At 33.4% G+C, this 13,618-nt stretch overlaps 1 protein-coding gene across 6 annotated transcripts in view; it reads right to left on the bottom strand.

Moving 5' to 3' along the window:
- Positions 1–13,618, bottom strand: part of chas (chascon) — a 380,862-nt gene that overhangs the window by 18,931 nt on the left and 348,313 nt on the right. For all 6 annotated transcript variants that reach the window (XM_072538203.1, XM_072538198.1, XM_072538199.1 and 3 more), the window contains one exon: positions 7,241–7,532. In XM_072538203.1, the coding sequence (XP_072394304.1) occupies positions 7,241–7,532 (292 nt within the window). The remainder of the gene's footprint in view (positions 1–7,240; positions 7,533–13,618) is intronic.

The following is a 13,618-nucleotide window of genomic DNA, read 5'->3' on the forward strand; positions in this document are numbered from 1 at the left end:
ATATATATATATATATATATATATATATATATATATATATATATATAGTTTTATAACGATAATAATTCTCTATGTACGCGTAATAAACAAATAGAGTAACCTAAAATATTTTGGATCATTTGACTATGTACCACTGAACAAAGACTAATTTTATTTGTAAAATATTTTTCCAACTCTGACTGTGGCCGCAAGATTGAAAAACTAAATTATATATTTATAGATAAACATAAAATACAAGGACAGCAATTTCAGCTTAAATAAACATTTATGCTTCCGCCTAATCTCTTCGCTATAAAGACTGAATGGAATTTAATAACAACCAAGCCACCTACATTGTATTGATGTATTAAAGTATTAATTAAGTGACTGTTTTTTACCAGGTAATTGAGTGCTTTATGTGTTTTGTATACTGTTTTGCTTATTTTATGGCTGTGTTTATATATCTGTGCAGACAATCTGTCTATATACCAATTTCGTCAAACAGATTAAAATGAGTATAATTTTGCCTTTAATTCTATATACCTAGTGGAAATGGCTGTTATTTAAAAAAAACAACATTACTCTCTAAGCGTATACGCTGGAAAGATTTATTTTCGTTTCTCAAATTATGTTTTCCGAAGCAGTAAACGACTAGACTCACACTTTTTTTTTGTTTAATATTCTTAATAGAGACAAACCATTAGCAACAAAATTTTACTACTTCAGATGTTAACAAAAGTAAAATTGAAAATGATGTAAATAATTATATGGAGGAAAGAGAACAACCGAAAATATTGAGAAAACGTAAAAATTATTTCGTGAAAATATGACCAAGATCCTAGAACATATTGCAACATAGATTCAAGAAACAACAATGGAGGACAGAAAAAATACTAGACCTTATGAAACAAAAAAGACAATACATGGACAAGGTGGGCAAATACAAAAGAAAACAAATAAAAATAAAACAAATACGAGCAAATAAAAAAGTGGATGATTAATCGATGTTCAGAAATAGAAGAATTAGAAAGAAACATGACATGTTTAATATGCACAAGAAAGTTCGTGAAGTAGTCGGCCTGTATAATAAGAAAAACGCTACTACTCTAGTAGATAATATGGAAAAAGTTATTATTGATAAAGGAGAAATACTTGAAACATGGAGTAACTATATAACTGAATTGTTTCACGATGGCAGGCCAAACATACTTAGCAATATAAATCATTAAAATCCTAAAGTTGGTCACGCAACAAAATCAGATCACATCAGACAACATCCCAGCTCAACTCTTAAATCTAATACAAGAGGACCACATCAGTGCTCTAGTTGAGCTTTTGAATGATCTGTGTACTATTGGTGAAGTAGCTAAGAAAAGATACCTAGATGAAACCCAGTTTGGATTTAAGAATGCTCTGGGTACCCGTGACTTGTTAGCACTTGTTAGCTTAAATGTACTTCTCCAAAAATGCTGCGCCCAACGTAGAAATATTTATGTGGTTTTCATCGATTACGAAAAGGTTTCGATAGGGTACATCGTAGAGCGCTTTTTAACGTATTAAAACCAAAGGCATTGATGGTAGAGACCTACGTATCATAGAAAACTTGTATTGGAAGCAGAAAACAGTCGAACAAGTCGATAGGAGATTAACTGAAAATGTTACATTCAAAGAGCAGTTAGACAGGGATGCATTATATCCAAGCTGTTATTTAATTTCCACTCGGATATAATTTTTAAACAAGCTTTGCAAGATAAAGACTGTAGGGTAAAAATCAATGGTGTACTGACTAATTATCTTAGATACGCTGATGACACTGGTATTTTATGCGATAGTTTTTAGGGCCTTCAAGAGTTATTAAATTGTATGAACACGGCAGGAAGACAAATGGGTTAAAAAATGAATAATTGTAAGAAATTTATGATATTAAGTCGCCAACCTAAGCGAGTGAGCTACTTATAATGTATATGTAGAAAAGGGCGTTTAATTTTCAAATTCGTTGATTTTAAATGTTTGATTGTGTACAGCATACCAAATTAATTACCTTCTGGCAGAGCATTCAACTAAATGACAAAGATATAAACTTATTGCCAACTATATCTGGAACCAAACAACGATAATTAATATAAGCAACAAAGCATGAATGAGTACTGCTCGAAATATAAAACAGTGCTGTATACTTTCTTTCACTGCCTTTAATGCATATTCTGAGAAAATATTTAAGGAGGCTTTAAAAGATCAAAAAGGAATTATCATGGTAGGAGACATAATAACCAATATGTATGATATTCCGACGTTACCGTGATTCTAGCTAAAAACATCGACAATCTCCAGAAAATAAAATAATCAATCGAGACATAGAATGCAGAAATTAGGAACTCTCGATAAAAATCCATAGTACTAAATACATAATGACCATTCAAGTTAATAACGGCGCAATCCAACTGGAATTAAAATATCAAACGCTGGAAACAGGACAACGATTTAAAAACTTTGATGTTCGATTACCCAAAAATTTATATCTGTCCTTTGAAATCAGAATGTAGAATAACAAACAAGAAACTCAATTAAAAAATGTAGGCCTCTATTATCCAATAAAACATTGAATTTAAAAACCAGTGAAAACCTTAACAAGATTTTAGAGGTAATGGATTTTAACAAGAGCTTAGAGTCATGCCTATGCAGTACACAAGAATACCTGTTATTTACAAGGTCATAGCTCTTGTCAAAATCCATTACCTATACGTATGGTTTATATTTTTGATGGATGTCAAACTAAAAATTTGAACGCCGATATTGTGAATCAAATCTAGAGGTGGTTGTGTCAAATAATACTCAAAATACTGTGGACTGGCAGAACCAGAAACGAAGATGAGACGTAAACTAGAATATCTTTGACATATTACCAGAGGACGGAGATATGAGATTCTTCGTCTAATTCATCATCACGTAGCGCTACAACCCTGGGTGAGTATTGGCTGACTGTACAACTTTTTTCCAATTTGTTCGGTCTTCCATCAACCTAGGGTCAAATGGAATGTTTATTTTCCCGAGATCTGCTTGGATTTTATCTCTCCATCGCATTCTGGGACGTCCGAGTGGTCTTTTGCCTGTGGGAATCTCCTTCCATACCAGTTTTACAAGTCTCTCGTTATGCAGTCTGTGCACGTGGTCTGCCCATCTAAGTCGCTGTGATTTAATTTCTTGGACAATATCAGCGTCATTGTAGAGTGCTTTTAATTCGATATTGGTTCTGATCTTATACTGGTTTGTGGTGATGTCATGGTGAGGTCCGAAAATTTTTCTAAGTATTTTTCGTTCAAATCGTCTGAGCTTTTCTTCGTTTGCTTTGGTCATGGTCTACGTTTCGCATCCGTATGTTATTACAGGTCTGACGATGGATTTATAGATTTTTATCTTTGAAGTTCTTGTAAGATTTTTTGATTTTATAAGCTTATCCAGTGCGAATAGACAGCGGTTTGCAGATTGGATTCTATATTTTATTTCTTCAGTAACATCGTTGTCAGCTGTGATTACGGCCCCCAGATACTTAAAACGTTGTACTCTTTCGAAATTGAAGGTGTTGACCATCACATTTTGTCCTATTCTGTCTCTTCGTGTCGCTCTATTTATACACATATATTTCGTCTTCTCTTCATTAATCTTCAGCCTTACTTCACTTGTTGCTCCTTCCACGTTGTTGAAGATGTCTTTCGTGGATAGGATGGAGTCTCCAACGAGATCTATGTCATCTGCACATGCGAGTAATAGCTTGGGATATTGAACCGATAGCAATTCTGTTTTTATTTCAGCCGACCTCATGGCTTTCTCTAATATAAGGTTAAAAAGTAGTGGAGATAACGCATCATCCTATTGATGAGTCCACTGTTGATTTCAAAGCTGCCAGACAGTTTATGATTTATACGTACTTTAGATATTCCACCCTCCATACATACTTTGGTCATCCTAATGAGTTTCGTTGGTATTGAGAACTCCGCCATGGCATTCCATACTTGGCTTCTTTCTACGCTATCATATGCCTATTGAAAATCGATGAAAAGATTGTGTATGGATCTATTATACTCCCATCCCTTTTCTAGAAGTTGTCTCAGCGTGAATAGTTAATCTATTGTTGATCTGTTTGCCCTAAAACCGGCTTGATATTCGCCTAGGACATTTTCAGCATAAGAGATTAGTCTACTAAGAATGATGTTTGAGAGGGTTTTATATGCCATGTTTAGGAGTGAAATTCCTCTATAATTCGCGCATTTTGTTTTGTAACCTTTTTTGTGGATGGGCACTATTATGTTTTCCTTCCATTGTGCTGGTATCCTTTCTTCTAACCATATGTGCGTTATTAGCTGATGGATTTGGCGATGTAGTGCGTCTCCCCCATATTTCAGAAGTTCTGCTGGTATCTCGTCCATAACCGGCGCTTTGTGATTTTCAGCATATTTAAGGCCTTTTGGATTTCTTCAAAGGAGGGATTTTTGACGAGCATGTCCGCTGTGATATAGATCTCTTCTTTGTGCTGTTCTTTCTGAATGATGTTTAGAAGGTCCCTAAAATACTCTTTCCATTTTTCAGTTACTTCTTTACCGTCGATTATCATACGGCCTTGATTGTCTCTCAGTGTATGGATAGAATTGGTTATATGTCCTCTTTTCTCAGAGGAAATTGCTTTATAGAATTCTCTGGAGCCTGGTTTGGGCCGGTCTTTCTCCATAGTTTCATATTTTTGTTGTTCATAGTTTTTTTTCTTTGTGCGTATTATTTTTCTTATTTTGTTTTTTTGGCAGTCGTCATATTCCTTTTTTACTTTGGTCTGTTTGCAGTTGTATACAAGTCTTTCTTACTGTTTGTCTTTTTTCCAGCTATTTCCGACATTCCTCGTCATACCATGTTTTTGCCCTCTTCTGCCTACTCCTCCCAAAGATCTTGTTCTCTGTCTTGGTTATTATTTCGGCAGTCGTTTCCCATAGCTGTTCTATATCATTGTATTCTCTTTCAGAGTTTAAGGTTTGTTCAAGTTGTTCTCTATAGTTTTGTTGTTTCTCTGTACTGTACATTTTGTCCATGTTCCATTGTGGGTTTATTGTTGTTTTATTGTATTTGTGGCTAGATATTCTGGATTTGACTGTTATTCTGACTAAGTAATGATCTGTGTCCCCGTCTATTCCTCTCAGGCTTCTTACGTCTATAATATTGTTCCCATGACGGGCATCTACAATGATGTGGTCAATTTGGTTGCACGTAATATGGTCGTTTGAGACCAGTCGTCTAATTCCCAAAGGTAAAATCGAAAGAAAAAATGGATATGATGGAAGAAACTCTCTTGGTTAAGAAATATACACGTAGCTTAAGACTGAGATCAATAACAAGTTAAAAGTTATAAGTATAACAGTCGCAGATTTTCAGCAAGAACATGGCACTCTAGGAAGAAGAAGCAGCAATAAATAGTTATTTAAAACTACATTTTTCGCGAGAATATATCAAACCAACGTATGAATGATAAAAAAAAATTATAACTTGATAAATGGAATAAGAAAAATTAAAAAATGCTGTATTTTATTAAGGCTGAACAAACGGGAAGAGCTTTCAAATAACTTTAACAAAGATGCTAAAATAGTAGCAATAAAAGTGGTAAAAAAAATAAAATTATTAAATATGTGAAAATTATAGCAAAAGAAGAAATGACAAAATAAAATTAATAAAGATACCAGTTGCAGCTAAAGGAAATGAGAAAAGTATGGACAGAAAATCTGCCAAAGGCCACAGTATGACCAAAAATACATCAAACTCAGTAACTCAGTAATCAAACTCAGAAATAAGCAAAAAATTTTATAGAAAATTGATAAAGATGTAAGTCACATTGTATCTCTATACAAATTAATATTGTCCTCTATGTATTCCTGATTTATGAACGACATGAAGAGATAAAATAAGTTATATTGTTTAACTTGTGTTGTGTTTCTTATTTACATTCTAAAAATCCTTGAAATTTATTTTACAAATACAAATTCGAAAAAAATATAATAAAAAAGGTAAAAAAAAGTGGTCGATAGATTTAATAACATTCAAACAGTCAAACACATAAATCACATTGAACTGAAAATTCTTAAAATTCTGTATGAAACTATACAATTAGGATTAAATGTAACAATTACATGGATCAAGGGCCATTCGGGAATAAAAGGCAATGAAATCGTTGACAATTTGGCTAAATCATATGCTGATTTGATGCTCAAAGAAAAAGTAAACAAAAATTTAATTCCAGCGACAGATATTGACACTGTTAGTAGACAAAAACTTAAAAATAATTTTCATTTACATTACAGACAATGTAAGACTGGCTTAAACTTCTATCATTGTAACCCTAGGATACCCTCAAGAAGATGGTTCTACACAGAATCTAATCGACATTTTATAAAGACCATTAATCGGCTAAGAGCAAATCATGCTCTTACGCCTTCTTACATGCATGGAATCGGCTTATCAAATACTCCCAATTATACTCGTGGCAAAATAGGCGATCTAACACATATTATATATGAATGTGATTTACAAATTAATAATATAAACGAACTTAATAAGGAATTAATAAATTCTAAGTGTTGTTTTCCAATAAACCTTAATCTTTTATTATTTGAAATAATATGGAAATTCTTCATTGCATTTACAAACATGTTAAAATATGTAAATACAAGTTGTAAATAGTGTATAGACATAATCTGTTAATATGGTTTGAAAAAAAAACAAAATGTATACCACAAATTAATAAAAAAAACATAAAAGATTTAAGAAAATAGAAATAGACCAAAAAACAAAAAAATAAAAAAAAGCTAAAAACAAAAAAAAACAAAAAAAGCAAAAAACAAAAAAAAGAACAGGAATATAATAAAAGAATAAAAAACAAAATAAAAATATATCAAAACAAAATTTGTATATCGATAAAAATATTAGGTATATGTAGTACTTTAACATTCTGATAACAAGAAAATTTAGACTATGAATCTGCAATCAATAATAATTAAAATTCAGTCGACTTTAACAACAAACAAAAACAAGTCTGGCTGCCATTTTTTAGAAAAAAAAAGATTAAAAAATTATAATCTACTAAGACAATATTAAAAAATGTCTAAACAGTTATAATTAAAATTCTTATAATGAAGTAACTGTTTCTGTTGCATGCGCCTTGATTAAAATTTTAGTTTAAACCATCTACAACCCTAACCCCAAAATTCTCTCGATTACAAACTCCTACCTCCTTTCTTCTGGCACCACCTCCCGCGGCCTTCTCGAATTTCGAGCCGGTCTCGCACCCTCGTACTTGTTCTCCCGTCCGTAGATACTCCCTCCGAAAGGGTCTTCTCCAAGGTAGTACCGTTGGACCGGTGCTTGTCTATCCAACCGATCCATGCTATGGCCTATATTGCTATCGATGACGTGCCCTTGTTGATACGATGGGGGCGACGGCGACCGTTTGGCACGTTGGCGGGCTTTGCGCTCCGCGCTCGCCGAGCGAATCTTGCCTACTAGCTTACGAATGGATTGGCCTGCAAAGAGAAAAATTTACAATAATGAGAGTTTACAGACAGTGGCGAGGTGGATGAGTACGATTGCCATTTAATATAAATTTTTGTTTATTGTATATTTATACAAAATATGCAATGAAGATTACCGTTTTTATATAATATAGGTTAATAATTATAAACTCAAATGTTATTAAAAAAAGCTCTTATTACTACTAAAGCGTATAAATTTATTTTTATGATTTTAAAATCTATTAGAAAATTAAATAAAATTAAATAAAATAAACAAAATAAATTTATTGAGTTTTATAATTCATAGGTACGGTACATTCAACCAACTTACACCTTTAAACGATTAATGGGATACGCAGAAAACCTTTCGTTGTAGTAAAAGGCACGGTAAACTACACTGGAGTTCTCCATAATCTTTTTAATTACTTACTTTGTTTATGATATTTTTGTTTAGAACGTATTTCACTAATTTTATTTTTCCGGATCCACCACTCTTCTATTAATTTTTTCCATTTATTTACAGTTTTGGCCCATATTTCTGGAGTTGCAGTTTTAAGAACATCTTGCCAGATTTCCCTAACTGCATAGTCACTGTATCCACTGCATCTAACGTGATTATCATAATACGTTTTACATAATACCCCAGATGTGTTCGATGGGATTAAACTGGCAGTGATACGGCGGTAACCGTAGTACTTGATGTTCATAACTTGATACAATTTCATTATCATCCAGCCAATCGCGTCAACTGTTGGACATATGCCTCACTCAGTTCTCTCCAGTGTTCTCTACACTAGGCCGCTTGTAGCCAGTTTCCCGCTACACGTTTTATATCATCGGTCCATCTAGTCAGTGGTCGTCCTCGGCTTCTTTTATAGTTTCTGGGCCTCCATTCCATAATAAGTCTTGTCCACCGTCCATCTTGTGTTCTGGCTAAGTGCCCTGCCCAGTTCCACTTAAGCGTCGTGGTCCTTTCGATGACGTCTTAAACTCCTGATATTTGCCTGATTTTTTGGTTTGTTATGTGGTTATGAAGCCTCACGTTCAGCATTGCACGTTCCATGGCTCGTTGTGTAACTCTGAGTTTATTCGCAGATTTTTGCGTGAGTGTTAATGTCTCTGCTCCATAAGTTTGTACAGGCAAAACACATTGGTTATAAACCTTTCGCTTGAGACACATGGGAATTGAACTTTTTAGAATATGGCTTAATTTGCCAAATGCTGCCCATGTCATGCCTATTCGCCTCTGTATTTCATGTGTTTGATTGTCTCTGCTTATTTTGATCTCGTGTCCCAGATATTTGTAATTGTCTATTTGTTGTATGGTATTATTGTCTATAGTTATATTTCCACTAATTTATAATAAGTTTTTATTGGAAAATTTTGAAAACGTTTTTGTTTATTTATTGCTTCCATAATTCTAAGGAATAGTATTTTACTTTTTTACTACTTTCATTACAATTACTTAGTACATTACAATTACTTACTTTGTAGCATTTTTAAATTCTTTGGTATATATTGAAATCCCCTCGTATATGTTAAATCACCGAAGAATCATTTCAATTCTTTTTGCGTCGCCGAGTTGATATAAACACATTTTACAGTTTGCTAATATACCACAGGCGCATATTTTTTGGTATTTTGTTGATCGTTTTCCGCTTAATATTGGGTTTCAAATAAACATCCACTTAGATCGCTGAGAAGGTTATGCGGTGAAGCGAATGATTTTTAAGAATTACATCGCTCTCGCTGGAGCCATTGTCAGGGGCAGCTAGCTTCAATGTTGCGTCAAATTTGTAAAGTTTTTCCGTTGTTTCATCCCATTTCATGAAATATGTGTAGCAGTGTAAAGTTAAATGTGTAGTGATAGTGGAGGTTTAAAAGATTGGTCATTGAGTCAAGACGCTATGAGTCACAGCGTTAAAAAAGCGGCAAATTTGTGGAAAAAAGAGAATTATACCCAATGTAATGTATCAATTTTGAACGAGTAATCACTATTTTTTTATTTGTAATCCGTCTCTCATCTGAGATATTTGTACAACATACGTTTACAACAATTTTGAAAAATACCCACATGGTGCCAGTTTTTTAAGAAGCGGAGCTTAAATTTTGCGTCCAGTGCCCTCAACTTTAACCTCAATTTGTCAGTCCTAAGAAGCCGTTTCAGAATTTTTTTCGCTGTTTGGAGATAAATTTGTTGGTGTGGCAGAGAGTGTAAGCACAGTTCCTAACCTCAGAAATTTAAAGTAAAAAAGTTTTAGTGAAATCAAGGTAACTAACTCTTTTGTGTTGATTTTTAAAGATTTCTAACAATAATTGCTTTCATAATTGTAATAATTAAAATTGTAAATCTTAGGGTGTGGCTTAGCTGTCATTTTGTTTGCTCTCAGTTTTAAGATTTAATATTGACATATGACAGCTAGCACTAATTTTGATATCTGGTAAATATCTAATTATACTTGAGACTTTGTTTTTGTTTTTTTTAAGGTCTCTGCATGTTTTCACTTAAAAAGATATTTCTTCATTTGTAATAATTTATTTCTGCAACAAATTGTCGCCCATTAACAATTGTAAGTTGTGTAGTATCTCCAACTTCTAGAGTTTGTAAATAGTAAGTCTGTTTTTAATATTTTGTATTTTATTGTTATTATCTATATTTGTAACTGTTTGTGGTGACACAACAATAAATGTGTATTTTTTTTTCTAACCCATTTTGATTATTTATTTTAAAAAAGTTTCTAACTCCTTTTGTTTCATCTTTGTAGTTGCCCCAATCCAACTCCCTTGCCATTCACTTATCCACGACCCAGCTCTCCAAATAAACCCTGAGTGCCGTTCGAAACAGTTTCGATTTATTTTGCTCGCCCTATCTCCACCCCAATAGTTTCTGTCCCCAATTTTCAACCCCCCATAATAATACACTATGTGATAGGCAAAATATTCGTTACAACTTAGTCTTTAAATTTATTTATATTGTTTTCTAATTATTAAAATAAACAAAAATTACTATACCATTATTAAATATATGTGTCCATTGACAGTATGCATATTTTCCAAAAAAATGCATATTTAATGCATATTTTTTAAAATAAATGCATATTTAATGCATATTTTGGGTAAATTAGTGCATATATATATACGAATATTTTTTACTTTTTTTGCATATTTGCCCAAGTCTACTCATGACTATGATGTAAAATAATTAGGGAATCAGAAATTCAAGAGTTTAGAATTTCCCATAGAATTTCCTACGGCCCGATTCTCCACCCAGTATAAAAGTGGGTCCATAAAATATTTTGTATGATATAAAAATTAATCTAGAGATAAGTACATAATATTTCTGACGTTAAGAGAACCATATACCATGACAATAGCACAAATTTTATAATTAATGTAAATTGGGAATAACTACACATATATTCGTATAAGCAAGGTTTTCTTGTTATTGCTCGCCACTGGATTTAAAGTTTACTACGTGTTTAATTATTTATTATATCTAAGGTGTGGAGGCGATCTGCAATTAGCTTTTATTCTGCACTTGGAGGAGAAATGTACAAGAACATCTTAGAAGGTCACGGTTACGCTGGTATTAATTACATCCCGAGAAGTTTCACTGTCAATGTCTGTATGTACACTGGTCTTCAAAAATAATTTACTAATTATTGATATTAATCGTTTTCTACAAACATTCTCTTTGCTTTTTCTTCAGCATGACGAAACAATTATTCATGATTGCTTTTTGTTTTCTTAGAAGAGGCTAATTTTTTTATTTTTAATTAACTTTAGAGAAATTCTGTTAGATATTTATATCTTCTTATTATTTGTTATTTATTAAGTAGTACATTAATATTGAGTGCTTGTCCATATCGTTTCTCCATCTCCATATTGTACCGCTAATAGAGTTCGCCTGGGTGAACCACATTTTTATCAGTGATTATTGTGATACATAATTCTGCCTTTATCATTTCTTCTGAAACTGGAATGTTCCTCTGTCTTAACCACTTCTTTATTTCGTCTTTCCTACATCCAGTAGAGGAATATATTTGAACTTGGGACCATGTAATATGGTGTCTCTCGTCTTAGTACCAGATTTAAATTTTAAACATGCGTTTTTTTATGAAACTCGTTTCGCCACCTGCTTCACCACACTGGTCAATACATATTTTGTGACATGGAGGTTTTTTGGTATTTCTAATATATTTTGGCATTTTAAAAACAAAATGTATTTATCACCCACCAATCTTGAGTAACCAGTAATTATATCTTGAAAATAGGTAGATAAGTAAGATATCAATATTGACCCACGCCAAAACTCTGTATATTATCTTCGCAGGACAAATATCTCAGTTTAAGACAAGTTCAATCTGTTAATTTCTATTATATGCAAGCTGTACACAGTTCATCCGATTTTATAAATTAGTAGGTATTTATCGTCTTACGAAGTTAGTACTCAGTAGTACTAGTACTAGTAATAGTAACTAGTACTAGTACTAGTAATAGTAGTAGTAGGTTTTACTCAGAATTGTATAAGCGAGAAGAACTTCTAGATCCTGATCAAAACCAAATACCAAAAGTTCAAAATGTAGGCTCAGAAGACATCCCAGATATCACAACAGAGGAAATAAAATCAGCTCTCCCGGAGATGAAAAAAAAATAAATCACCTGGGAAAGATGGGATAGTCATTGAACAAATCAAAGAAGGAGGAGAAACGTTAGTAAATGTGTTAAAAAAGATGTTCAATACTTGTTTGACAAGAGGCGTAACCCCCTCCCAGTGGCATAATGCAATAATAACCATAATGCACAAAAAAGGTGACATTTCAGACCTAAAGAACTACAGACCTATTAGTTTGCTCCCCCATACATACAAACTATTCATGAAGATAATGACAAACCGTCTTGTGAACAAACTGGATAGTTACCAACCTTGTGAACAGGCTGGATTCCGCTCCGGATACGGAACAAATGATCATCTACAAGTCATAAAAATGCTAATAGAAAAGTGTACAGAGTATAACAAGCCTATCTTTCTTATATTCGTAGATTTTGAAAAGACGTTTGATACTATAGATCATCATAAAATGCTTCGAGCATTGGCTGACTGCCGCATTGACTACGGATATATCACCTTGATTAAAATTATTTACGAAACTGGTACAGCTTGTGTCCGCCTTCATGAAGATACCAAGAAGTTTCGAATAGAACGTGGAATTAGACAGAGTGATACTATCTCCCCTAAATTGTTTACAGCTGTTCTTGAATATATGTTCAAGCGAATGGAACGAGAGGATAACATGGGAATTAACATAAATGGGGAAGATCTGAATCACCTAAGATTTGCCGATGACATCGTTTTAATATCTGATAGAGTTGATAAAGCTACAAAAATGCTGCACACGCTCTATAAAGTGTCAAAAACAATTGGTCTTAAAAGTAACACCTCAAAGACAAAATTTATGACCAACCTTGTAGTCAGCGGTAAAATTCTGATTAAAAGCCATAGCATCGACCAAGTAATAGCTAACACATATCTAGGGCATGAGATTCGCTTAGGCCGAGATAATCAGACAACTGAAATACAAAGAAGGATAGGTCTCACATGGGCTGCCTTTGGTAGATTGAATAACATTTTCAAGTCTGTTATCCCAGTTTGTTTAAAAAGAAAGATTTTTAACCAGTGCGTTTTACCGGTTCTTACATATGGTGCAGAAACACTGACTCTGACAAAAAGAACAATAGATAAAATAGGAGTTACACAAAACGCTATGGAAAGATTAATATTAGGTATTACCATCAGAGATAAAGTACCAAACCTAGAAATAAGAAGAAGAACAGGTGTCACAGATGCAGTTGAAAAAATAGCCATGGCTAAATGGGTTTGGGCCGGACATGTTGCTAGATTAACGGATGATAGATGGACCAGAAAGATTCTGGAATGGCGACCAAGGCAAGAGGCATGTCGAAGCAGAGGACGACCTCCGACTAGATGGACGGATATAGGTGGAAAATTTTACGGGAGGCCTACGTTCAGCAGTGGACAAATATAGGCTAATTGATGATAATGAAGTTCGTACATTTCCAACTGTCGTGGCGTAAAA

This window comes from Diabrotica undecimpunctata, chromosome 7 (genome assembly GCF_040954645.1).
Source record: "Diabrotica undecimpunctata isolate CICGRU chromosome 7, icDiaUnde3, whole genome shotgun sequence".
Lineage (NCBI taxonomy): Eukaryota > Metazoa > Arthropoda > Insecta > Coleoptera > Chrysomelidae > Diabrotica > Diabrotica undecimpunctata.